Source organism: Trachinotus anak, unplaced genomic scaffold (assembly GCF_046630095.1).
Source record: "Trachinotus anak isolate AG129_WGS33_773 ecotype Australia unplaced genomic scaffold, CSIRO_AGI_Tana_v1 ptg000001l, whole genome shotgun sequence".
In the NCBI taxonomy this organism is placed as follows: domain Eukaryota; kingdom Metazoa; phylum Chordata; class Actinopteri; order Carangiformes; family Carangidae; genus Trachinotus; species Trachinotus anak.
The window spans coordinates 14,523,579-14,549,517 of NW_027273852.1; the positions used below are offsets into that span (position 1 = coordinate 14,523,579).

Genomic DNA, 25,939 nt, shown 5'->3' on the forward strand with positions numbered 1-25,939 from the left:
ACTTCCTGGAATACGTCACTATCATGTGATCACTTCAGCCAATAGTTGCTCAGAGTGTAAGTGGCATCGCAAGAACATGGTGTTGTGTGGATCCAGAAATGCCCAGGGCTCACACACAGAAACACACGATGCACTTTAGCCTCTGAGAAATTAATTGCCCTTGCACTTAATAAATAAAAACACTGACTGGCGGTCATTAAGTTGAGGCAAAAAGCTCTTAAAAGCTCCTCAACCCCTTTCTTCACTTCTCCCAAGGAGATGTGGAGCCCATCAAACTCAGTCTGCCAGCTGGTTTTAGCTGCAGGTTCACACACTGAATTGCTTGGAGAGCTCGCTCCATCCTCCTGCAATAGTCTGCACTTGATTTTGAAGCTTCACACTCTGGATAGCTTCAGCCCTGAGGGTGTTACCTATAGCTATAGGCTGTGCTTGTGTTTTGATGCATCCTATGCAATTGGCAAGCTGTTAACTGAAGATAGTTTGATGTTACGTTATGAAAAACACAGCTGTAAATAATAAAGTAATCGATGACCAAATTCCATGTAGCTTCTACAGTTTCAGTGCATGCCGGCTCCCTGCCACACACTGTCGTAGCTTACGGGGACACCTAAATGGAATAGTTAGTGTTATCAGTAAAACTTGTGCTTCTCCTGCAATGTCTAGTTAAATTGTCAGCTGTGAAAAATCTCTCTGTCTCTACCCTTTAACCTCTATTTACTTACCTCTGTTGGCTCCACTTCTGACACAAAGTTATAATCACGGTATTGATTGTTCAAACTCACTTCCCTCTTGCTGAACATCGGATCAGTAAATCGGTGCTAAACAGTGCCAAGGAGGCTTGTCTATAGCTCATCTACACATGTGCCTGTGCACACACATTTCTCAGCCCAGCTAAGATGACCCCAAAGACACAATGGAGAATACTTAGTGAAGTGGCTTAAAGGAAGCTGGTTAACATCTCTGTTCATAAGTCTGCCATATGCAAATCATGGTGCATGGTTGCATGGAACAGGGAGGAAGCTGCTGTTCTCCAAAAAAAAAAAAACGTCACTGCATTCCAGCTTGAACTCCACAATGCTACGGGAAAATGTTTTGTGAACTGATGGAACTAAGGTTTTAAGGTTGAATGGTTTGGGAAGAAAACCTTACATGGTGTAAACAGAGCCCTGCATGTCAAACATGAAAACATCATCCCAAAGGTGAAGTATGGTGCATCATGATTTGGGGCTGCTTTGTTCCCTTTGGGCCAGGACAACAGGGGAAAATGAATTTCCTTAACGTTCCTTTCCTTAGCTACTTCACTATTCTTTTTGAAGTTTATCAAGGTATCCTACAGGATGATGTCAGGGTGGCCATCTACCTGCTGACACTCAGTAGAAGTTGAGTGATGCAGCAGGACAATTACCCTAAACATCAAAGTAAATTTACTACATAATGATTTCGAATAATTAAAATCCATCTTTGGAGTGGCCCAGTCAGGGCCCAGACCTTAATCCAATAGAGATGCTGTGGAATGACCTACAGAGAGACATTTACAACCATCATACTGACTGAGCTGAAGCACTTCTCCAAGGAAGAAAGGCCCAGAAAACATCCAGAATGTTATACAGGGCTGTATAGCTACTGGAAGTGCTAGTTTGAGGTTATAGCTGCCAAAGCAGGTTCAATCAAGAGTTTCACTGTTCAATAAGGACACTAAAGATTATAATCTGATGAGATCAGATCACATTTTATCTCCATTTAATGTGGAAAGGTAATTCCACATTATGTTTTCTGACCGCTGTATTTCTCTGTCATAGATCGTGCGTCTGTCGTTTCAAACGCGAGTAATCTGTTGTCTGTCATAAAATATGTTAGTGGAAAGAAGTGTTAATATAAAGATGGGTGTCTGTAAGAATTAGAGGTGCTGGGATTGTGGAGAGGCCCACGGCAGGCTTTGGGATTTTGTGCTCCATTTCACCTGTCATTGCTTAGGGAAGACAAGGAATCTCCCTAATGGCCAGAGCCAGGGGCCCAGGGTGACAAGAGGGGGGAACAATTGTCAAGGGCACATTCTCAGACCTTTAAAATGGGTCTCAAGGTTGGTTAGAGAAGTAGACACTTATTGAGCAAGAAAGCACACATAATTAAGGCCATGCTTCAAAACATCACCCTTGGTATCTGAACAGTCAAATATAGTTGGTGCTACTCATTCAGTGAAGCTGCAAGTTTTGAAGGATTGGTGAAGAGAATCACGTCTTTTATTCCCTTCATTGTTGGAATTTTCTCTATTACAAATGTTCAAATCTGATTAGAGTACAGCCATCATTTTTTAATGTACTCAGTTTTTACATTTGGTTTTGATTTTGATTTTTCCTGTCTCACCAGGAACATGCATACTTCAGCAGAAGCATTTAATACCCCCAAAATTGCCTAATTACCACCCCATGCAAAATGCATGAAGTATGGATTTCATCTCCTGGTTCTTCACCCATGTCAGTCACTTGGAATTCATGTTATTAGCATCACTTCCAGTGGGCTGGGCAGGGTGGAGGAGATAATGAGGGAGGATGTTGCAGTATTACCAGTGGAAGATCTAGTGGCCCCAATGCAGGGAGACAGGGCTGCCAGTGGAGACCCTGTCAGGGAGGGTGCACTGTTTTAGTGATCACACAGAAGGGGACAGACATTGATTGTGCACAGCCTGACACAGAGTCACAGCAGACAGGAAAGGTCAGGGTCAAATGGCGTGAAAGTGAAGAAATGGCTGAGCATCACGCAATGTCCTCAGATAAACGACGAAGCCCGCATGTGTTTTTCCTCATTTACAATCATATTATCCAAAGTCTTGTTTATGAAGAAAAATGTTTATTAATGACAGGCAAAAATAAATGTGTAAAACATGGTCACATTTTTCAGAGATTACTTATCTTGCAAAAATAGATGTACTATAACTACTTTTACATTTTTTATGATAATTATAATAATAATGTCTTGAGGTAATATGTGTTTATTCACACCTCAGACATCAAATATTTATTAGCTTCAGACAATGAAAATGCATTGATTTGACTTCTGCCTTGTTATGAGTTAAAGACAAACTATATCACTATGTAACAGAGGAGACAGTGTGGAATCGCACAAGATCAGCACAGAGGACAGACAAAACAGGAAGTGGAGTAAGAAAAAATTAAATATCAGTTTGTATACATAGAGCCCACTGTCTTGAAGAGGTTGCAATATTGACATACTGCACTTACAATATCCACTGTTACTCTGAGTTAGTTTAATAGTGAAGAAACAGGGATGTGTTTGGAATGAAATGTCCAACTGGAAGGACATCAGGTCTAAAAACACATTCAGAAGGCCAACAGCAATATAGTTCTCATTGTTTATGAGGTTAGAACAATCATTGTTTTAATCTGGTTTTTTTTTAACATTAATAGTCATTTTTAGATCTTATCACACTATTATTTACATTATCAAGTTAGTTCCATAGTATCTTACTTTAAGGCTGGTGCAGAGGTTTTTGAGCTTGTAGATGCAGTTTCAGAACCTGAGCCTGTGAGAAATGAAAAACTTCCAAATATTGAGAACAAATGTGTCAAAGTGTAACACAAAACATTACACAGTGTGCACAATAAGGAAACTACCTGGCAATGTAAGTTTTTTTGATGTGGCCTCATTCCCACATGGGAGAGGGGCAGGAATGAACTGACCAAAGTCTCTGGTCTGCAGTTGCCCTGTTGCCTTTAATGCTCTACATGATATGTCCTTTCTCTCTGTGTAGAACTGTAACGTGGTGTTTTCCAGGTGTGATGGAGCACGGTCACGGTGAAAGTCAGATACAATACTTGTACGGTGCAGCTTACAAACTCTGTCTGCCCTCCCTCTGGTGATCCAGACCAGTGCTGGGGATATGGAAAATGAAGCTTAGCCTAAGTTCAATCAGGAAGACTATCTTTACACCTATCACAATCTCAATCAGCCAATCATGTTGTGGCTGTCAAACTTTAAATCTGTTCTCTCTTCTGCTGTCAGCTGTCATTCCAGGCAGATTGCTGTGATCCTCCTCCTCCACTTTCAGCTCCTGGCTTCATGTCCAGCATCTAGGTTGAGCTGATCAGAATCCATTCCTCATCATTTCTCTTGGGATTTCATGCACTACTCATAGCATCTTCCCCCTTTCTAATATTATGACATCACAATGGCGTCTAATTGCTAAAGACTCTTTCACCTCTCTTTTCCTGTTTTGCACATGGCAATGAAAGTTTTTGCTTATTCAAATATTTCTGAGTCTCTCCTGATTGAACCGCTGTGATGTCAAAGCACAAGTTCAGTCAAACATAGTCATACAATCCAAAAGCTTCTTCATCTGATTCGGATGTAACCTCTTCCTTATTCTGCTTACTAAAACCTTTGTTGCTTTTTCTAGAAGCAAGAACCATTTCTTTTGTACAACTTTCCCCCCGTTAAAGTCACTGTTCTTGGAAAACATTCCTATTTTTGTCTGGGTGCCAGAGGTGGAACAGACATCTACAACAAAGGTGAGTGAGATATAATTGACTATAAACCAGGTACTGAGTCATCACTTGTCACACACCCTGTCTGAACTGCTTTAAAAGGCGCTCTTCACTCATTATTTGGATAAAGCCGTAAGCCTCACCTTTTCTGATCAAAAGTTTCCTAATATCACACTCCCCAAACTTATCCTTAAAGACAGCACTGTATCGTTATATGTGTTTCATCTCCTCTAAAGTTCTTGTAAGCGACTATTGATGCAGTGGAGCTGAACCATCTCCTTTTGAAATGCTCCCCTCAAAGGTGCTGAATCCAAATCTCTTCACAATTGAGCTGTGCCACGGTGACTTCACATGGGAAATCAAACGCCGTTTCAAGCACTTCCAAGGTCTTCATCAGTTGCTGCTGATGTTCAAGGCTTTTCTAAAGCTCCCCCTGCCAACCTGCATGTAAGAACTGCTAATTTGCTCCCCTTATGTCCCTCACGTACAAACACACACACACACACACAGACATGAGCATGAGCAGAATCACCCAAAACTTACACACACACTTACATGCCCAAAACTGACATTAAGCAAGGAACCTATTTTTACGCATCACTTCTCTGTATCCCTGAGTGTTCATGTCTCAGCTGAGGATGCTCAATTTCGCCTCAGCTCCGTCTCTCATTTCCTTCTGTTCAGCAGCTTGGAAAAATGCAGCATGTTCTCACAGACAGTGGAAATTCATTTATATAACAAGCCCACTGAAGGATTTCAAAAACTAACTTTCTGCCGAATGAAATCTTGCGGAGTCTGGTAAAGCAAACATTGTGGCTACTCTTTGTCTCAAATCTAACAACAGAATGCTGTTCATGCCTGCTCTTTTTTCCCCCAGTGGGTTGGATAGTGTCCACATCCAACCCCAATCTACAAAGGAAAAAGAAAGGTATTCCACACACTGAACACTGCAAGCTCCCACAAGTTTAATGATGCAGTATTTTGAAGAGAGCTTCTGAAGACATCATGTCATGAATATAATAGAATTTAAATCCTCATTACATCCTTTATTTACCGTAACAATAATATTAGCGCTGTAATTCTGGTTCTGTAAGCAGGCTGTAGGCATTCTAGAGCTGAGCCGAAAACAGCTGGACTCTGTCTGACAGATGCAGATATGAGGACTACCTGAGACTCAGAAGCACCATGTACAGGATCCATCCAGCGACCCTTCTTACAGTCAAAGCCTTGTCTTGTAAAAGAATGACATCAATACAGTCAACTCTACTGAAGGTGAGCCATCTACACTTTAATTAGGTGTGAAAGCTAACAGTAATTTGATCCTTGTCAGAGTTCTGCGGCCCAAATGAGGAGAGTCCCTTTGCAGAGGATGGTGATGGAGAATAGCTTGCATTAATGAGGGGAAACACAGCAGGCAGGAGCAAAGAAACTATCACTTAAAGAGCTAAGATGGCGGCTAATATCCATAGCCTCCGGTAAAAAAAAAAAAAAAAAGGATGAGATGACACATTATAATAATGATGCCTAAGTGCAAAGTAAGCATCTTACAGTAAAACAAAGTCAATTTGTACTTAAAGAAGAGATGCGACAAACTCAGCTCGCTATTATTTTTCTGCTGAAAAAAAAGTTTGCAGCTTCATTAGGCTGCCAATGTGTCAGAGATAACTTCATGCTTTTCAAAGACCAGTTTCTTTTATTCTAAACAGCTTCCTTTCAGCAAGAAATGAAGATGAGTCTTTACAGATTTCGTCAGGTCTTAGCGTTGCTGTGTGTTTCGCCCTGGACTTTTTGCATGGGTGGACTTTGTGCTATATGCTGAGGATAACACAGATGGTATCAGATATATAATTTGAATTATACATACACTTGTTTAGGAAATTAGCCTTCATTAGCTACTTTGTTATGCTTTCTATGCCACTGAGAAGTTGTTTTTTTGTGCATGTGTGTTGTGTGTTTGTTTGTTTTTGAAGGTTAATCTTGAAGCAACTGGGGGAAAAAAAAAAATACAATTTCAGTGTGTAAGTAATGTGGATCCAATGGTGTCTCTTACTTCTGATTCCAAAAGATGAGAGAAGGCATGACAGCACACTAATCTGTGTTCACATTTGTTCGTAGCTGACGAAATGGGAATAAGAGCCATATTTCAAGCAGGTCCCATATTTAATGATTGCCTTTGTCATTCCTTACATCTGGGTTAAAACGGATTCTGCTTTCTACACACTGACTTCAACCACTGTGTGTGTGTGTGTGTGTGAGTGTAGTTCTCTGCACTTTCCAGATGGCTGCTGGTGAAGGACTCTTTTGTTCTCTACATGAGGCCGAAGGAACGGTGATCCTCTATGATAAGAGCCCTCACATCAAGATGAGAACCCAGGAGACTGGCGTCCACCACATAGTCACCATCGAGAACCTCTGCAGGCAGGCGTCTGTTCTTACCATATTTACATTTTGCTGTGATGGCACAGCTACACATTTGTGCTTACTGTCCTCCTTCACAGATTACTTGTGCTGTCTGTTCTATATCTCTGGAAACATGCCACCAATGTCACATCCGTATTATTTGGGGACAAAGCATGCTGTTTCTATCAGGCTGTACCCATAACAATGCTCTGGACTAAAAGCCACTACAGCAACGTATTGTTGTGTATACTGTAAGCATTATATTTTGCTTTCATTTATTAAAATGAAACCTGTTTATGCACAGCTTTTGTCTTCTCTAAGGACACTGCCACTGAAAGCTTTCACTTCTCGGCAGCGTGATTTCAAGCATTTCATGTTTAATAAAGAAAACACTGAGGAGGGAGAGAAGTTTGGTATGAATACGGTGTCAGTGCTGAATCTCATTAGCATATTCACAATCAGGAAGAATGTCCACCAAAAAAAAAATCTACTTATTATTAACTCAACACCAGCCACTCACCAACTTTCACATTTCTCCAACACCTGCAGCCTTCAACAGTCCTCCTGGACAGAGACAGATATTAAGTCCTGTCCAATTCCATCAGCTTTACCCAGTGCCTCCACAGGTGTCTGTGGCCCTGCCTTCCAGAGTGACGGAGCCATCATAACACATCACAGCTCTGAGTGGAAGAGTGGCAGCACCCAGCCAGCCTACTGTACAGCGTAGGCCCCTGGGCACAGAGATAGGACGGATACTCAGGTCATCCACTAGATGCCAGGGTTGACTCTCTTAGGGGATGGCAGAACATTTTGTCTGCATGTGACCCCCACTGAGTTCAGTCTTACAGGGGTCAGGATTTAGACCAGGAGGATGGTTGGATGAATCGAGTGGCCAGAGGGGAATTGTAGAAAAAAAAAAAAGAAGGGATGTGTGAGACCTGGCAGTGGTTAAGTTGATTTGTTCTGTACTGCGGCCCCTGCTGTTGCCTTCTCCCTGGTGTTGCTCACAAAAGTGTTCCGCCAAAAACCCTCTTGTCGCCATGGCACCCCAGGCCCCGGCTTGATTGACACCTTGTCACATTATCTTATGACAGTGCTGGTGGAGAGAGAGTGCTGAGGAGTGATACTGGGAAGTGGCTGGGGATTTGTACGCAGACACACGCACAGGAAAGCACATACATACACGTGCCTGCACAAATGCATGCATGCACACACACATATACAGTAGACGCAAGCCCTAAAGACACCCTGAGGAGCCCCAACGCAGACCAGCTGGGTGGTGGAAATACATCTTGGCCTTGGTGTGTGTGTTTGTGTGCATGCTCATGCTCCAGAGGCAGAATTCACTGAACACTAGGGAAGGTTCATGGAGGGGCGCAGATGTTTTGCATGTCGTGTACATCGTGCTCCAGAGACGTGCTATTTTAGGCAGCAGGGTGTATGGAACAGTCCGCTGATTCCTTTATGAGATGAACATCAATTCCTATAGCTGGAGGTAGCGCCAGGCTTTTTATTTATGGAATTCTATACCCAAGAGATGCTCAATAGTAGCAATGTAACATCTCCAGCATATGTACTAAAATCATCAAAGAGCCCCAGAAATAGATGAAAGTCAAGCAATGGGAGTAAAATGTTGATCTCATCTTTGTTCTAAAGTTAATATGATACAAGGCTCTGTTGTACCGGTAACATTTCTGCTTTTATTCATGAACTGACAAAGAACAAGGAGGTGGTGGAGCTAATGAAACATTCCAGATCATTAATGCTGAGTTTTGTTGTATAATTGTGGTACTAATAATGAATGTAGTGGTTAGTATCTGTCTTGGAATAGTAGATGATCTGCCACCCAGACCATTTTGCATCACCCTTTTCTGCTGCTGTAAGTAAGGATCCTTTTTACTTGAACCTTTTTCTCGATGGCTGGGGAAATCAGGAAACTGTTTTCATAACTTAAAGGAGCTATTTGTAAGTTTTGCTATTATATCAGGTACACTGGGCATTTGCGTGCCAGTGTAAACAGGAACCAGATTGTTGGAACAGGAAAGGCAGCTGTAGTGTTAAAATTCAGAATTTAACTGTGCAACAGCTACTAGCAAAGAAAACAAAGTCAGCAACACCTGTAAGTTGATATCCATGTTGCTTTCACCACTGGTAGTCCTGACTGATAAGATCCAATCAGGGAGCGACCATGGGTGCCTACATAATTTCAAAAGGTCTCTTTGCGTTCTTCTTCATCTTCAGATGTTTATATTCTTCTGGTTTTGCACCAGTTTTATGAGACAGACAGCTGCAACTCTATTCACACGTGGGCTCAGTCAGACATTACACAGACTTTGCACTTGTGACCTGGCAGGGTAAAGACCACTTAATGTCCGGTCCAACTGATTCGGACATTTGCGTTCTCACATACGGCTCCTCCCGGTAATTGTCTGGATAACTTCAGGGTTGCAGTGCATGTGTGAAAGTGTTACAAGATATTCAACCCTCGGGCCAAGCATGTACTGTCTAGGCCATCACATGTCAAGACCCTGTTCAATTTCGCTACACTTTATCTTCAACAACTTTTCTAAGTAGATCTGAACATCTGCCACAATTTTCAAAACTTACTTATTTTAACACTTATTTACTACGAAACCTCACAGTGTGACTCTACATTCAAATACACTAAAAATATGATATCTTACAGGCTTCAGTCTTCGTCAGTGGCTGTTAAGGATAGGGTGATGTTCCCGGGTCTCTAAGTAGAGCAGACAGTAGTAACCCTTTCTGTAAATGGGACTTGCAGGGGGCCATTGCCAGCAGTGGGCCACCAATGTTTGTCCACATGGGTATGACCCTTCTGAGGGCCAGGTCAGGGCAGGCATGCCAGTAACAGCTGGGTGAGGATGATGGGTGTCAGACCACAGCACATGTCAAAGCCCAGACATGCATCTGACAGCTGGATGACATTGAACTGCAAGTTAAGGAGAACCTGCCTGATGAGTTCTACTTTTTTTTTTTATCAATGAAATGCATTTTCATACCCATGAAACGTTGTACAGAATGCTAAGTTTAATTAAATTTGGTTCTTTTTGTGATTGCATTTGTGATAAATAATGTTTAGTAGATACATACACACCACCGGTAAGGTCAAAGCAGTCTTTGGCAGAAACTGTGGACATTGATCTTTAGAGCATTCCCATCAATTATTTGGCAGGTGTACTGAGAACAGTCAGGCCAATATGAAATCCCCATTAGCATGTGAGGCCCAGTTTAGGGGCTGATATTCATCCACCTCTGTCTTTCACACTAAGAGGTGGAGGCTATTCTCTCAGGGTACCCCCTAACCCCCTATTGCCTGTCTCTCCATTTCCTAACCCCCCTTCTCTCTTCCCTTGCTTCCCCTCTGGAGGCCTGCATTAAACATAAAGACTCTGCATGGATGAGTGAGTCAACAAATTACCACAGTCAATAAATGGGAAAAAATTATCTGCCCCTCTATATGCCACCAGTCTCTTATTTTCTTTCTCTTCCCCTTTCTCTCTTTCTTTCCTCTCTTTACTGTTTACCTCCCTCTCTCCTCCCCCTTACCTTACTGTCCCCCATTAGGTTATTGTCCCAAGCTTTTAAATAAACATGATCCTAGCCTGAGCTTCTCCTTATTGCATTTAGATAGAGCATCCCTCCTCATGCTTGACTGGTTGTGTCCATCAACTCAGGGGAGCCTGACTTGCTGCAAAATCCCGGCTAATACACATGAAACTGCTACAGCTGTTGGTCTAACCTTTGAGTGTCTCCTAAGGAGCACAGTGATATTTGCACTTAATAAAATTATGCCTACCAGGAGAATATGCCGCTGACATTTGCCATTTGTCAAGTTGAGGTGGCAGCGAGGCTTTATGAGTCATTAGTGTTCAGAACGGTCGAGAACTGTTTAGCCTGCAGTCGTCTGTTACTGTACACGGGAACAATCTTTGTCAAGATCGTATGTAACTGCAAAATTACATGAAAGGGGTCTCTTAAGCTTTGCACTTTCAACACTCATTCTGCTCTTTCAATCTTTCACACAGCATGGAGCAAATCATCGCATTTATTTGTACTGCAAGTGCCAAAGTAAAGTAGTAATTTTGTTTTCTGCGGCAGCTCTTTGCTCATGTTTCCGGGATCGTAACTGACGGAGAGGAAGGCATAGAATTTGAATGAAAAACTAGGGACTACGAACTTGAGAATAAGGGACACAGTTAGCAACTTCAGCCCACGCAGAGTGATAGATGCTGCAGATGTCGTGCCCTTCCAAAAAGTAGTCATGCTGCGTAGGTATGGTTCCTCCTGTTGTTGTAGGACAAGTGGAAAGGACAGAAGAAAAGGTTCGCCCAGAATTATTTACAATACACGGGAATGCTGATCACAGCTTTCAGTCTATACCCATTTAATTTTTTCTTTGCTATGGTTAACACAAAATAAGTTTGAACTGTTACAGTTCTTTTTTTTTTTTTTTTGAAAAGGAAGTTCTAATTTTTCATATATATTCTAGATATTGACTAGATTACATCCTACAATGTGTGTTGTTACCCTCACATGACACAACCTTTGTTATAATTATGATGGATTTGTCTTAGATTAGAGAATGGTGCTTATGAGGCAGTCTGAGCTTGTTGGTGCTTCTTCATGTTGGTTTTTTTCTACTCCTGGTTGTGTCCTAAAGTGCATCTTTATTCTAAAATTATATTTCAAGTCATCATCAGTAACAGCAACAATGAGATGCAGAGGGAATGCATCAGAGACATTACACTGAGCATAAAAGAAAAACAGTCATATACAGTGCCTATAAAAAGTATTCATTACCCCCATTTCCAATCAACTTTTGCATGTTTTATTCCCAAGGAAAAGATATACCCAGGTAGCCCCTGTTAAAGCTGCTGAACACTTGGTATTTCTGGTACAAGTTGTTTGTCTATAACTTTAAATATTCATGACTAAATATGTAACAACATTCAAAGTTAAAGTTTAGAGACAAAAAACATTCTTTAGTATTAAGGATCTTTCAAAGTCATTCCTCAGGACTGGTTGTCATCACTTTTGATTCAAAAACAACTAAATCCTGATTGATACAAAGAAATACATGATGTCCCCTTCACCTTATGCTCATGTAAGATCCCGTCGGTCAAAGTAAGAGGTTGACTTCGAAAAAATTCAAGGTTGTGTAGACGTAAACAAATTGGTGAATTTTTATTTGTGGGTTTATGTGTGTGATTGGCTTTGAACATTATTTATATTTCACAGGTTTTTGTTTATTTGTTGGTGATGTGGGTTGTTCTGTGGTTGGATCACTGTTTATGAGAAATATATCTTTGTGTTTAAGCTTTTTGAGAACCCGCTTTTTTTTTATTTGTTACACTCTCAGTTTTTTCTATAATGTTTTATTCATTAATCTTGATTTGTATCTTGTCTTGTTTTTTATCCTGTTTGTTTGCTCCTGTCTGTTAGGTTTTTTCTTCTGTGCTCCTTCTTGAAATAAAAACAATAGATGCAATAGATTCTAACTGATCAACCTTTTTCATTCAGCTGGGATTTGACTCACACGTAGCATCAGCATCAACCACAAGAGGATTGCAGTCAAACCCATTTCCCTCCATTAACATGTGCTTCTTGCCTACTTTAGGAGTCATTGTATCATAGTTCATTCATTATAGTTCATTTTATGGTGTTCTTGACTTTGCCGATTTCCTCTTTAGCCTTATAGTCTCATTTGATGCCCTCTGGTAATGTAACATACTGTAAAAGCCTGACTTAACACAACAAACAAAAGCCATATATATATATATATATAAATGTCAAACCTGCCATGAGTTGTGCACCACTTCAACTGATAACCATCTGCTAATTTCTGTCTAAATCTTACTCTATTTCCTCTTTTTTTTTTGTCATGTCATGGTGTCGTAGTCTGGACAGAAATGGCAGCATCATGCTGTGGGGACGCTTCAGTCCAGCATACCCTGCAAGGCCTATTCAGTTTTCCTTTGTCTTTATAAAGCAATGAAAACTGCCTCACCAGTTGTTGGAGGTGTGTGTGACCTAAAATCAAACACTGATTACACACAGGTGATCTCCATTGATCTCCACTGAACCTATTTGATTTCTGGGAGTAAATACTTGTGCAATCAATTATTTTATGTGAACATATTTTGGATCCATTTGTAGTGTTTTTTTTTTGTCATTTTACTTGAAAGAGTGTGTTCCTGCTTAATAAACCCCCTGTGATGCGAAGTTGTAAAACAGTAAAATATGAAAAAGTCCCAGAGAGGGTGTTAATTATATCTGCGCTGTATCATCACTGTGACTGCCTTTGCCAATTCTGGGTCCTTAAATAAAGATGGAAACTATTCAGAGCCAATCACGCACGCCTGTCTGCTCAGTGTACTACAGTTGCTCCTCGGTAGAAACCCTTTGCTACTTTAGCACTTGCAAAAGAAATGCAGGCAAAGGTAATGCTGCACTTGTGTGCAGTTGTAAGCACTGAGATGGTCAGAAGCGGAAGCAGCATGAACTCCAGGATGCCTCGTCTTCCCTCCTCCAGAGACCAGTACAGCAAACAGCTGTGTCTGGCTCTTTTGGCCTCCATTACTCCTCTCTACTTTCTTAAGTCATTTATATACAGTTTGCACAATTACAAAACATACACAACATTCGGCAAATCCTACATTCAGGTAGCTTCTGTGTTTTGTGTGTGTGTGTGTACCAGTGTGTACCAGTGTGTGTCTGCAGAGACCCCCTGTGTAGCCATATCAGCAATAATGAATTGTGTGGACACTGGAGAGGCATGCGTCTGGCAGGGTGAAGACTATAGTGTAACTTCATCCTCAAGGATCAGGTTCAGCTCTACAAGCCGTTTGATGGTACACTTACTGACTTTCCGTTGAACCGTTTCCACTGCTGAGGACAGAACCCCCTCTTGAACATGTACATACTGTACATTCTGTTTACCAGGTGTGTACAGAAAATGCTGAGGACTTCAGGTACCATCCAAATAAACTGAGATAATTACGTTTGTTTCAATAAGTGGAGTTAAGTAAAACAAATGTATCCCAATAATCCTCTGACCAGCCATTTAGGTGTTCTCATTTCCTGGCAAGTCCTGTCCCCAGTGTGAAATTAATTGCTGTGAAGTTGTCATGCCAAATATCAAAACCTTATTTTCAAATCAGATCTACACTGTCTTAAAAATCAGAGCTGTGCCAAGCCAAGCAGAAAATAATCTGTAACATCACACAATCCATGAAGAACACTGATATTCACTTTGATACTGTTTGATGTTGTTTGATTTTGTTTGTTTCCTTTTTGTGCATGTATCCACATGTGAGTCTGTGTGTGTGTGTGTGTGTGTGTGTGTGTGTGTGTGTGTGTGTGTGTGTATGTGTGTGTGTGTGTGCGTGTGTGTGTACACATACCCCTCACATGAGTTTGAATTTTTTGGAATCTGAGAAATGGAGAGTGACTGCAGAGCAGCGAAAGGTTACATTTGGAAAACAAACTATATGACAACAGAGTTCTCTTTTGATATCGTGATTGGCAATCTTCAAATGTAGCCAGACAAAGAGGAAGAAAAAGAGAAAAACAAAAGAAAAGCAAAATTGAAGTTGTCAGTTTGTACCTGAGTTGTCCCAAACTATCCCATTCTGCAGCCAGTGGGGGTTTCTGTCAGCTGGCAGCAGCTTTCTATATTTCCTTGCCTCTGTCATCACCATTCCATTTCTCTGTCTGGGCTTTTATACATCTCGAGGTCTGGGGCTTGAAATGACTAGGTTGAACGCAGTGGGAGGAGGGGGGGGCAGATGACAAATACATATATTAAAATCATTCACAATTTCTACAGGAACGGGAGGGAAATTTGAGCAGGTGGGGACTGACTGAAATTAAAGCCAGCCTTTGATCTCAGACGGATAAGAACGTACGTATGTATTCTGAGTGAGCTGAGAGGGAAGCATGTTGTTCTTTTGTGTGAACGCACAATGTTCCAGTGCACGACTCAGATGGAGTCTGAGACCCAGACTTGTTCAGCTTGACCTGCTGTAGCATGTGATGTTGTATTGCTATTTGTTTGTTTGCTCTGAAGAGATAAAACCCCCACAATGCTCTGACTTGATATTGGAGTAGAGACACAGCACCAGACAGAGAGGGATGTATCCAAGCATTTTACAAAGGTATGGAAAAAAATCATCTCAAGTGTAGGAAGGTCTTTCTTTTAGGACATCTTCTGAGAGACTGTTCCTATGTGGAATCTTCTTTCTTTTTTCACTGTTAGTACATTACAGTGGTATTTTCTAACTCGCACTGTAGTCTGAATGCTTTGTCTGTTCATAATGTCACATCCACTTTCTGCTCGCTTGCTCGCAAACACCATATTCATGCACAATTTCACATAATAGCAGAGTTAAAAACATAAAATTAAAAGGTAATGTCTCACCGAGGGCTATAGACACATAAAAAAAAAAAAAAAAAAAGCTTTCCCTGTCATCTGTAAGATTGCTCACCGCAGTGAAATTTAATAGTTTGAGCATAGCACCCCCTGCAGGTAGGCATTATTCCTTGCTAATAATACCATCAATGCTCGGACTGAAGCGGAGGTTCTCATTGTTACCCTTTCACTGCAATTACAGGCCTTTCTACTTTGATTGGTGGGTAATTGAATTGGTGTGAGCCTGTATGATTTCCTTCTGAATTTGCCACTCATATTCCAATCTTGGCTCCAGATCAGACAAAGCCTGTCTCCCAGTAATTAAAGACGCCAAAGCCAGGTGTAGAACTGGGGAACTAGGGAACCAAAGCCAGATGAATGGGACTGATTAGGTGTTTAGTGAAAATGAGATTTTTTGGCTCCAAGACAAAGTGCAGCCTCTCACTCGGTGCTGACTGTTCAGTGGGGTGGCAATTGACTGCTGTTGATGAGGTACATGAGGTAAAGGCCTGAAAATGACTTCCCACATTCATCATATTTACAAAGGAGCCACGGTGTCAGAGCCTAAGTCTAAGTCTAAGAGGCACATTTCAAGCATGAAACAGGCTTTTAAATTGGAAAAAAAAATTGGCTCTAATTATGCAGAAAAGAACTCGTCCCAGATCAGTAGTAGAGATTATGAACCAGCAAGATGACAGCTTTGACATCCCTGAGACTGACACTGAATTTGAGTTTAAACTGAGTTGAATCGCACTAATCGGCAACAAGACTCGTACCAATGAGGTCAAAGAATCATCTCTGGGTCCTAAGTGAACGACAGCTGTGGTCAGGTCAAGGTCAGCTTACTTGGAGCAGTGGATGTATGCCAGCTGACTGAGTGGAAAATGAGTGTTTCTCTCTCCCTTCACTGAAACTGGAATGGATTTTAATCAACACATTATGCCAGTTGTTAATTGCTTTTGCCGCCTGCTGCTAAAATAATTTGCTACTTTTTTATTGTAGTAGTAGCCATCTGTTTCAAAACACAGGGACAGGATCGGGCTCAGACCTGGGGTGGATGTTGACATGAGATGCAGGCGGCTAATTTGCACTGCCGCCACCTTATTTATGGGGCTAAGAATGTGCGGAGAGGAGGGAAAGATTCACAACACGGGTCTTAAATGAAAATGCTATATTCGAACACATTTAAGAAGGTGCATCATTCAAAAGCAGCATCACTCTTCATCATGGAGTCATGTGCCAAAAGGATGAATGACAAGTCGCTACTGTACAAATGTACATGCCATGGTATCCCGTGGATCTTTTGCAACGTGGCATTTTGGCCCTGAAGAACAATGGCTTCCTTATGAGGCTGACCCTGCTTTAACCCCTGTCTGTGCTCCTTTAATTGCTCAAGCCCGCAGACAGATACTCTCAATAATGTCTAGAAGGGACAATAGCCATGAGGAGCTGAGTGAGAGAGAGCTTTTACCCTGTGTCACCTCATATTTACTCTAATCAGTCTTACTGTTGAGGCACACATCGCTGGCTGTATGGATTACGCCTATAGTGCCTCTGCTCTTCTGTGTGTCTCGTCTCATGTCTTTACGGTTTATAGGCAAGTTTTCATTGAAGTGCAGCAGGGAGTGTTTGGTTTTATCTTCCTTTGAGTTTGTTTTATGTGCAGCTAGTGAAAATGTGTTCAGGTGAAGTGAAAGTTTTTCTCTCTGTTGCTTCGGTGCCAGCAAAAGAAACATAATGATGCAAAAATTCAGAAACGGTCAGCAGCTGCAGCCAGGAAAAGTGAAATGGACATTGAAGATCTTTCTTTTTTTTGTTCTTGAGAGAAGTGCTGAGATTCGTCAGCCAAATGAATCACATCAAAAGTTCATAAGGGATCTAACTACTTGCATCTCTGCCATTCGAAGCAGCAAGTATTTGCACATTCAAGTGCAATCACACCTCATTCTGCTTAATAATCAGACTGGTCACATTGTCTCTGTGTGAAGCCTCAGACATATAAATTCAGACTTTCTGGAGGAGGGTGACAAGTGTGCTCGAAACTATATCTAATTTCCAGCACTTCCTCCTCCACGACCAGTTTTTAATTAGCTGTGTGGAGAGCCATCAACAACTGCACTGGGGATGTACAGTATGTACAGTATATGTGTGTGCGTGTTTTTATGTAAGAATTTCCTGTCTGTCTGTCATTTGCATCCATGCTGTATGTGTGTGTGTGTGTGTGTGTGTGTGTGTGTGTGTGTGTGTGTGTGTGTGGTGGTGGTCTTGTACTGCTGCATGTGATGCTTTGGATGTTTCCAGGCTTTAAAAGCGACATCTCACCAGGAGGGGACCAAGCCATCAAAGCCATCATGTACTTTAATTACAGGTAATCTTGACTCACAGACGCTCTTCTACTCCCTCTGCTCTTAAGAACTTCCTCCTCAATTACCAAAGTGCCTCAATTAGGTCCTAAATAAGCAGTGGACATGCATAAGGGAGAGATGGGCAAATTACAATAGAGAGGGTAAAAACAACAGGCCCTGTAAGAGCCAGTGTGATGCAGAGGCAATTAAAAGACAAAAAAGTGTTCTACCACACAGGGCGAAAATGAGAAAAAAGAGAAAAAAGCCCTTTGATGAGCTAGTTCTGAGCTAAGTGGAGCTTAAGAGGCGATGGCTGAGGAGAAGAAAGAGCGAGAAAAGATAAATTAAAGACAGTTGATTGGCAAGAGGGCTGGTGTCACACTGTTTCCCTACAGGACCATATGTTTGGGGGGGAGCACTCAGTCATCGAGAGACTGGAATGTGTGAGTAAGTCATGATTTCTATAGAGCAAATAGGTGTCCCACAGGCAGCTGATTCTCTACACTCTCTCTCTCTCTCTCTCTCTCTGCCCCCCCCCCTCCCACATTCATTTTCCAGCCAGCCCCATACACACTCCATCAACTGTGAAAGTTGGGCTTTTGAATGGACAAATGAAGACCCTGTCCTTTTTAATGGGCTAATTCTGTGTCTAACAAGGGCCCTTGTTAAGGGGAAATGCTTTCGCTGCAGCCGGCGGTATGAATGTGAGTGCATTAGTCAATTAGCTCAAATCTAACCCAGAGCAATTGTCTGACGAATTAACTAGAGAGGAACACATCATCAAAGAACACAAGGGATAAAATGAGACGCTAATATACACACCTTTGTGTTTGTGTGTGCTGTACTCACAGTCTGTGTCTACTGGATCCACTACATTTCATTCTGTGGACGTCCGATTCCTGCTGACCCGGACGGACCAGATGGAAACTGAGCTCATCTAGATCCACAGCAAGCTGCTGATGGCAGATGACAGGACAGTCATCATCGGTCATTGCAGAGAAATGGAGGAAGTGCTGGGCACTGGGGTGAGCAATGACTCACTAGGAGAGCAGTATGTTAAAGAGGAGGAAAGGAAAAAAGTAGAATATAAAGTATTCCTATAGGACACATACACTCACCATAGCCCCAGGAATTACTAGAATTGAGTCACTTCTGCTCGAACATAGCAAAAAATAAAAAAAGAAATAAAAAAAAGTGAAGAACAAAGTTTGGACCACATGGTGAGAAAAAAGGTGAGTGCTTATCAGGGCAGCTCAGCATGTATCCAGGAGAGGGCAGTGTTATCCAGGGAAGGGGTGGGGATAGCACTGAGTGTGTGATCAGAGCAGATGTGTTCGAGGAGAATCATTAAACAGCATCTGTCCACTCGATTACCCCCTTCGTTAGTCCAATCCTATGTTTTCTTTTACTCATAGAGGGGTAATTAAATTTCCCATAAATTGAGCTGAGGTACTGTGTAAAACAAGTCATGACCACAGGAGAGGTGTTTATAATGAATGATGGAGTGATCAAAACAGGACAGACTCAGGTAATACAGGCTGCACATCACAGAGGGGGCTATAATCTGCATGGAAAAGATTCCAATAGGAAAATAATTTTAAACACACTTAACATATTTAGGGATTTAAAATTGAATTCATACATTTCACAAGCTGCTGCAAATGTTTGTGATCACAAATGCGTCAAATTCCAAACTGCCAAAACATAAAAAAGTATAGTTATTACTACTTAGTGATTAAGTTTGCCACATGTGTGCAACCCTGTCCTGTGAAGACCACCCATCTCCAAAACACCAACTTTTCACCAGCTAAGAACAAGTTGTCTAATGAGCTCTAAAAAGGTTTGTCCTACATCATAATTTTCTCAGCACATGAAGGACCTGAAATTTATGAATCACAGAATCCGTGGTGACACATTATGTTCACTTGATATTGAGGATATGTTACATTATAATTAGGGCTGACCAATTAATGGAAATATTATCAAAATCTCAATATGGCCAAGTGCAATATCCAAATTGCAAGAGCTGCACATTATATATATATATATATATATATATATATATATATATATATAATTTTTTTTGTGGACATCAAATTCAAAAATGATCATTCCAACTGAGATTGTGGCTCACATTTGTTCAGCCCTAATTATGATAGATATGTTAGTATATTATGTATGAATATATTTGGGGCAAATACTGTAGTGGATGTTACATTCTCATTATAAGTCACTGTAATGTACAGGAAATGAAATCTAAAAATTATTTTGCTCATAGATGCCTACGCAGTGTAGGCCTTTATTAGAATAATTGAATACTTGATAAAGTTTATAATTTATGATTTACAAAATATTTCATGTTTCCACTCCACACAAATACATAAGATAGATTTAACCCTTAATTACATTCAGAGTCATAGTTCTAAAAGTTGCTTTAATTTGCTTGTTCCACCAACAAGAATAAGTGTCCTGGCTTCAGTATAAAGTGACTATAAGAAAATCCATATTCATACTGATTAAGAAACTTGATTAATACTTAAGAGACATTATCAGAAACAGAAAACAGAAGAACAGAGACAAAGCACTGACATGAAAGGACATCACAAACTATTGTTGCTGCATCGGCACAATCGCAGGTTTCAAAAGTTTACATGAAACAACAGAACAGTAAAAAACACATAGAGCAGCAGCTTCTGGGTTTGTCTCATGAATCTATAAATCCTGTGCTGTCATAGTCTGCGTTTACACCATATGTACCTGCATAGAAAACCTCAGCTATCATAAATGACAGAACATGAGTGAAAAAGATCCAGAGGTATGAAAACATCATTAATGGCTGTTGCACCAAATGTCTCACAGGTATCCTGTGCACACAGCCTAAACTTTCTGAACAGCTTTGAATCTGGGTATAAAAAATATAAAACAAAAACATTAAAAAAAAAAAAAAAGCTTTGTTTTCATTGATCAGGGAGAGAAGGGAAAATGAAATGACTAGAGTCACCCAGCAAGACTTCCTGCCCCTTCAGGATGCGCTGCAGCTCATCTCTAAATATCAATGAGGTCGTCGCCGCTCTCGTCGCTCTCCACGGTCAGCTGACGGGTCCACCACTTCTTCACCTCTGACCCTGAAGAAGCCTCATCGTTGGTGGGGTTCATCTTACACACTATGGACTTGACACTTGTGCGACCTGACACAAAACACACACACACACAGCAGAGTCTACGTCAATATTGTTGAACTTTTTTCCAGTTTTGCATCAGCAGAGCCTTTGGCTCTTGTCAGGACTTGTCTGGATAAGTAAGTCACTTTTTCTGAATTCTAAGGCCACATAATCTAAACATACTTGAGGAAAGCTTTGTTCCAACTCACTTTAACAGAACACCCTCGGCAAAACTATACAAGTTGCAATAGGCAGTATACATAAGCATACACACCTGCAGGAAGCCGCCACTGTCCCAGCTTCCTCTGTGGTCTCCCCAGGTCTGAAGAGTCCTGCCTGTAGCCTCCTCTGTCTGACAACGTGGGGCTGAGCAACTGCTGGAGACCACTCATCTAAACAAAGAGGAGATATCCTTTGTTTCACCAAGCAAGCGCACACCTGCAGACTGTATGATGTGCTTGCTATACATCAAGCTGTGAGCATGTGCGAGTGTGTATGGAGTCGTGATAGGTATGTGGGGCTTTACCTCAGGCTGTGAGGGGTTGTCTGGGTTGTTAGTATTGTGGTCTTCACTTGGCATGGTGGTCTCTATGCTGGGGGGGTTGAGGAAGCGGCTAAACTCCTGCTGCTGGCTCACTCTCAAGCTGTGGATGATGCTACACGACTGCTGCTGCTTCTGTAAGTGCACACAGACAAGAAGTGGTCACTGTGTCGTGTCAGTGTGTGTGTGTGGAGACATACATGTGTGGAGAACAGAGTGGGAAAAGCAAAGCGTGTGTTTGTGTGTTTTGTGTTGAGAGAGACTAACCGCCCGGATGCGTTTGAGGCATTTCTTGAGCCACATGCGTATGGTCTGCTTGGCAACCTCTTCTTCAATGGTGTACTCCAGCTGTTCCCTGGCCAACAGCTCCTCCAGCTGGAGAGACTTTCTAATGTCCACTGAGCGATATGAGAGCATGCTGCATGATTACACACACACACACAAACAAACAGTGAGCCACACACGCAAAGACATACAACCAAGACAGAAGCATTTTTAGTGGAATAAAGTTCTGCTTCAATAGAATTAAAAATGATCAGAAGAAAGTGCACTACTATGCTACGTAAAGCTGTACGAGCCAACACTGCACAACCACAAGACCTTAAACTGTAGTGAAAGTTTTCTAATCTAAGAGCATGTGTGTGCTGCTCCGCGATCACCTGAGCACATCATGGAAGGTCACATCTCCTCCACTGTGAAGTCGTTCCATCTCATAGCACATGTGTTTAAACAGCAGCTTGTCCTTGTCCAGGTCCACCTCCAGCCTGCCTCTGAGCAGACGAAGCAGGAACTTCACCCTGGATGTCGGAATCACACCCTGAGAAGACAGTCAATATCAGAAAACAAGTTATAGCTTTTTCTACACTGTTTGAATGGCATTTCATTATTTTCACGTGAAATCTGCCTGTGTCTCCTACTAAAAACTAGAATTACCGCCTCACAATCGAATGCCTCCGCCAACGAGCCAAGCTGCAGGAAATAAGGTCGAAATCTCCCTTTCCTGAGTTACAGCAATTGAATAATGGCCAGAGAATTAATTCATGAGTTATGGCCAAACACGTATTTTGTGAGGTCACAGTGAGCTTTGACCAACAAATTCTAATCAGTCCATTCTTGAGTCCAAGTGAACATTTGTTTGAGGAGGAATTTAAAAAAGTTGAAGAAATTTCCTCAAGGCGTTGCTGAGATTTCACGTTCATGAGAACAGGACCAGCAACCTGAGGGCATACTGAGCTCCGGCCCTGGCTGTCGCTGGCGTGGAGGCATAAAAATGATTTTCAGCATAAAAGGGTCGTTTTATAACCTGTAGTCATACTGGCTTTCTTTTGAGCTTGAGAGTATAAACCCTTAATGGCCTTTTTATGGTTTTCCAGAGGTGGGAGGGCTTGGTTTGAAATGGGATGTTAGACCACAGGTAGGTATAATTACTTGCAGAGGTGAATATGGTTGGGTTGGGACCAAATACTGTATGTACTGAATGACTGTACTGGCTCCTGCCTCTACATCTTATAACCACAAGTATTTGTACAAAGAAGTGAAATAAAGCCCACATCCAGATGACATCATGGATAAATAGGAGGGAGTCTACATTTTTAATCCAGCACCCACTGTTCTAATTACTTTCTCTCCTATTATTCAATGCCACACTCCGTTCCCTTCAGCCCTTCTCATTAGCTTTTGTGCAGCTTCATCTTCTCCATATTATCCTTTGCTTATAGCCATATGATCATCATCCTCTCCCCTCTGCTGTGTCCTCCTCCTCTTTCCCACTGTTCATTTCTCACCTCCCGTTTGTCATCCACCATGTTCCAGATGATTTGGAAGTGTCTCAGGTCATTATAGCTCAGCAGCTGGTCCTCCTCGGTGGAGTAGAACAGAGAGAAGTTCTCCACTATGATGGCTGCGGTGACAGGCAGTGGCATTAATACTCAAAAATGTAAATTTTCCATAGGATCAATATCCGTGCGTGTGTGTGTGTATGTTCATTGTGAGATGCTTCAATCATCTGTGTTTGTGTAAAATGCAAGTTGTTCTGCTGCCCTTTACAACTGTGTTATCTGCCTATTTTATTATCCCACGAGTTAACAGCCCAGGCTTCTGGGAGACTGAATTATGATAACATCAGGATAATGGGTTGATTGAAACCCAGGCTCTTATATTAATTAATCTCATTACACAGACTCAAGTAAGAAAGACAATCTCTTTGACTTCATTTTTTCACTTGTTTCTTGAGTTCACCTTTCATACAACCATGAATCATACTCTGCTTGCTCTTTTCATGCATTGCTTCGTTGTGTGATTTTAAGGTACTTGTTCATGAAGACTGTTCCTCACAAAATCTCAGGTCTTACATCTTATTAAGTGTCTGTGTCTAAGGTTTATTGCTCACCATCTGTGTCTTTCCAGATGAGATTACAACCCATTGAAAAGTGAGAATACACACTATAGATCATGGAGCTAGATGGTTTGTTTGCTATCAAAAACTCCTGCTCATTTTGATTCTACTCTCAATTGTTTTCCTGCATGCACACACCTTAGGAGAAGGTTACCCTAACTTTCATTCATTCCTCAAACTTACTCTAACCTTCATCAAAAACCAAGTCTTAACCATAAATGCCGACCTTGTGGTTTTGTCCTCAAACGAGAGGTGACTAATACAACTACATACACATACACACACTTACCTACAAGTAGGTTGAGCATGATGTAGGCTATAATGACATAGAAAGAGCAGAAGTACATAAGAGCTCCAGCGTAGTTGCCACAGTCAGTCTCCCAGTAGCGATGTTTGTCCGGGGTGCAGAACGGTGGCTGTACCTGGGAACAGGAATGACCATAACAGAAGGGGCAATAAAACAACACTTCCCTGAAATGTTACAGTAAGTCAAATTACAAAAATGCATTTTTTTTTTATTACAGAGTGATACCTAGCAATATCAACCGTTTTCTTTGGGGCAATTTCTTTTGTAGAAAGTAGTTCCAGTGGAAACTGATAACAGTGAGGTCTGCTGGGTATCCAAAGCTATTTGAACCAGAGTAACTGTTAATTTTACTGTGAGCACCACAAACAAAAATCCATTCACCTCCATTGTACTGGGAGGCAGCAGAAAATTGATGTGTGTCCCAATCTGGCAAAGTGTTTTACCAGATTGGGAACAGAGAGTCTGCTCCTTTGTCTACAGTATGTGTGCTGGACCTGCAGTCCATCTTACCATGCAGTCATGCATGATTTTATTCCAATCTTCCCCTGTGACAATTCGGAAGAGAACGGTGATCGCTTTGCCTGCTGTGGAGAAGTTGGCATGCCTGTGATTAGGGGAGACAGACAGACAGAGATGTGTGTCAGTGGCTTAACTCCATGCAACCTGCTAAGCTCATCAGCGAAAAAATAAGCAGCACTATGAAGGAAATGCAATGCTCACCGGTTGATGTTCTCTCCATATTTGACAGTTCCAAAGAGAACGACGCCAGCGAATGCGTAGCAGAGGAGAAGGAGGAACATGCCCACGATGATGAAGAAGCTCTTGTACATGCTGACGACCACAGTCAACAGCAGCATCTTCAGCGTCACCTTAATACATGACACACATTCACATTCTCGTTACTGTAATGGATATTACTTTTGGGGAAAATACATTTTTACCCAGAAAACATACTCACATGCTTCCCACATATTGTAAAGAATCTGAAGACAATCACACATGTGCCCATCATGTAGGTATATGCATTCTAAAGGGGAATACAACACAGTCATTAGTATAGTAATTGTTAAAATACTTCAAATTGACTTCATTAGAATTAGTAAAATTAAAGAAACAGTGCTTTTTCTAACCAGCAAGGAAAAGTGTAGGACTATCCAGATGACACCGAGTGACGTGACCAGCAGGTCATAGCGATTTCGTCTGCTCTGCCAGTAGCCCGCCGGAGACATGGCTATCAGCTTCATGGTCACCTGGGTGACAGCACCAAGGCTTAACATCAGACAGACTTGTATACCCAGAGGAAGCAATCAAATTAAAACCTTAAAAGTGATGAATGAGTAGACGGGAGGACAGGCTCACCTCCAGGACAAATATAAAGGTGAAGACTACCGACATGGTGGCGAGGGGAAACGTTACTTGATCATCGTCTACATCCCACTGGAGATCAGAGTCACACACATGTCAGCATATATATATATATATATATACATATATATATATACATATATATATATATATATATATATAACATTCCAATACAAACCACCTTGATTCTATTTTACATGAGAGAGACAGTCATATTAATATGAATAAATAAAGTAAAACAAGACGCATTAGGCTACATACAGTAAGTGAAGTGAAATGATGTGTTCAGAAGTGATGCAAGGCTTTACCTTGACTGACAGCAGCACTGACTGTGCCAACACCAGCACAGCAATACCCCGTTTGAAGAAGGGATGCTGAGTAATGTCATACATCTTGGCCCGGAAACCACCGTTCTCTGTCAGTCAGAGAAGAAATAAGTAATTCACTGAGGAGCAATTCCCAAAAAAAAACAAAAAAAAAAACAGACAG

General features: G+C 41.5%; 1 protein-coding gene and 1 long non-coding RNA gene across 6 annotated transcripts in view; one reads left to right on the plus strand and one right to left on the minus strand.

Moving 5' to 3' along the window:
- The first annotated feature begins 3,027 nt into the window (after positions 1-3,027).
- On the plus strand, positions 3,028-7,156 carry LOC139631098 (uncharacterized). Its single transcript, XR_011693350.1, has 3 exons — positions 3,028-4,526; positions 4,804-5,774; positions 6,764-7,156. It is a non-coding gene; the product is annotated as an uncharacterized lncRNA (long non-coding RNA).
- A 12,939-nt stretch (positions 7,157-20,095) lies between these two features.
- Positions 20,096-25,939, minus strand: part of nalcn (sodium leak channel, non-selective) — a 68,726-nt gene continuing 62,882 nt past the window's right edge. For all 5 annotated transcript variants that reach the window (XM_071479490.1, XM_071479499.1, XM_071479507.1 and 2 more), the window contains 13 exons: positions 25,759-25,865; positions 25,445-25,522; positions 25,216-25,335; positions 25,044-25,112; positions 24,806-24,954; positions 24,596-24,689; positions 24,068-24,200; positions 23,168-23,283; positions 22,043-22,200; positions 21,651-21,801; positions 21,369-21,518; positions 21,117-21,234; positions 20,096-20,869 (listed from right to left, as the gene is read on the minus strand). In XM_071479490.1, the coding sequence (XP_071335591.1) occupies positions 20,727-20,869; positions 21,117-21,234; positions 21,369-21,518; positions 21,651-21,801; positions 22,043-22,200; positions 23,168-23,283; positions 24,068-24,200; positions 24,596-24,689; positions 24,806-24,954; positions 25,044-25,112; positions 25,216-25,335; positions 25,445-25,522; positions 25,759-25,865 (1,586 nt within the window). In that variant the 3' untranslated portion in view covers positions 20,096-20,726. The remainder of the gene's footprint in view (positions 20,870-21,116; positions 21,235-21,368; positions 21,519-21,650; positions 21,802-22,042; positions 22,201-23,167; positions 23,284-24,067; positions 24,201-24,595; positions 24,690-24,805; positions 24,955-25,043; positions 25,113-25,215; positions 25,336-25,444; positions 25,523-25,758; positions 25,866-25,939) is intronic.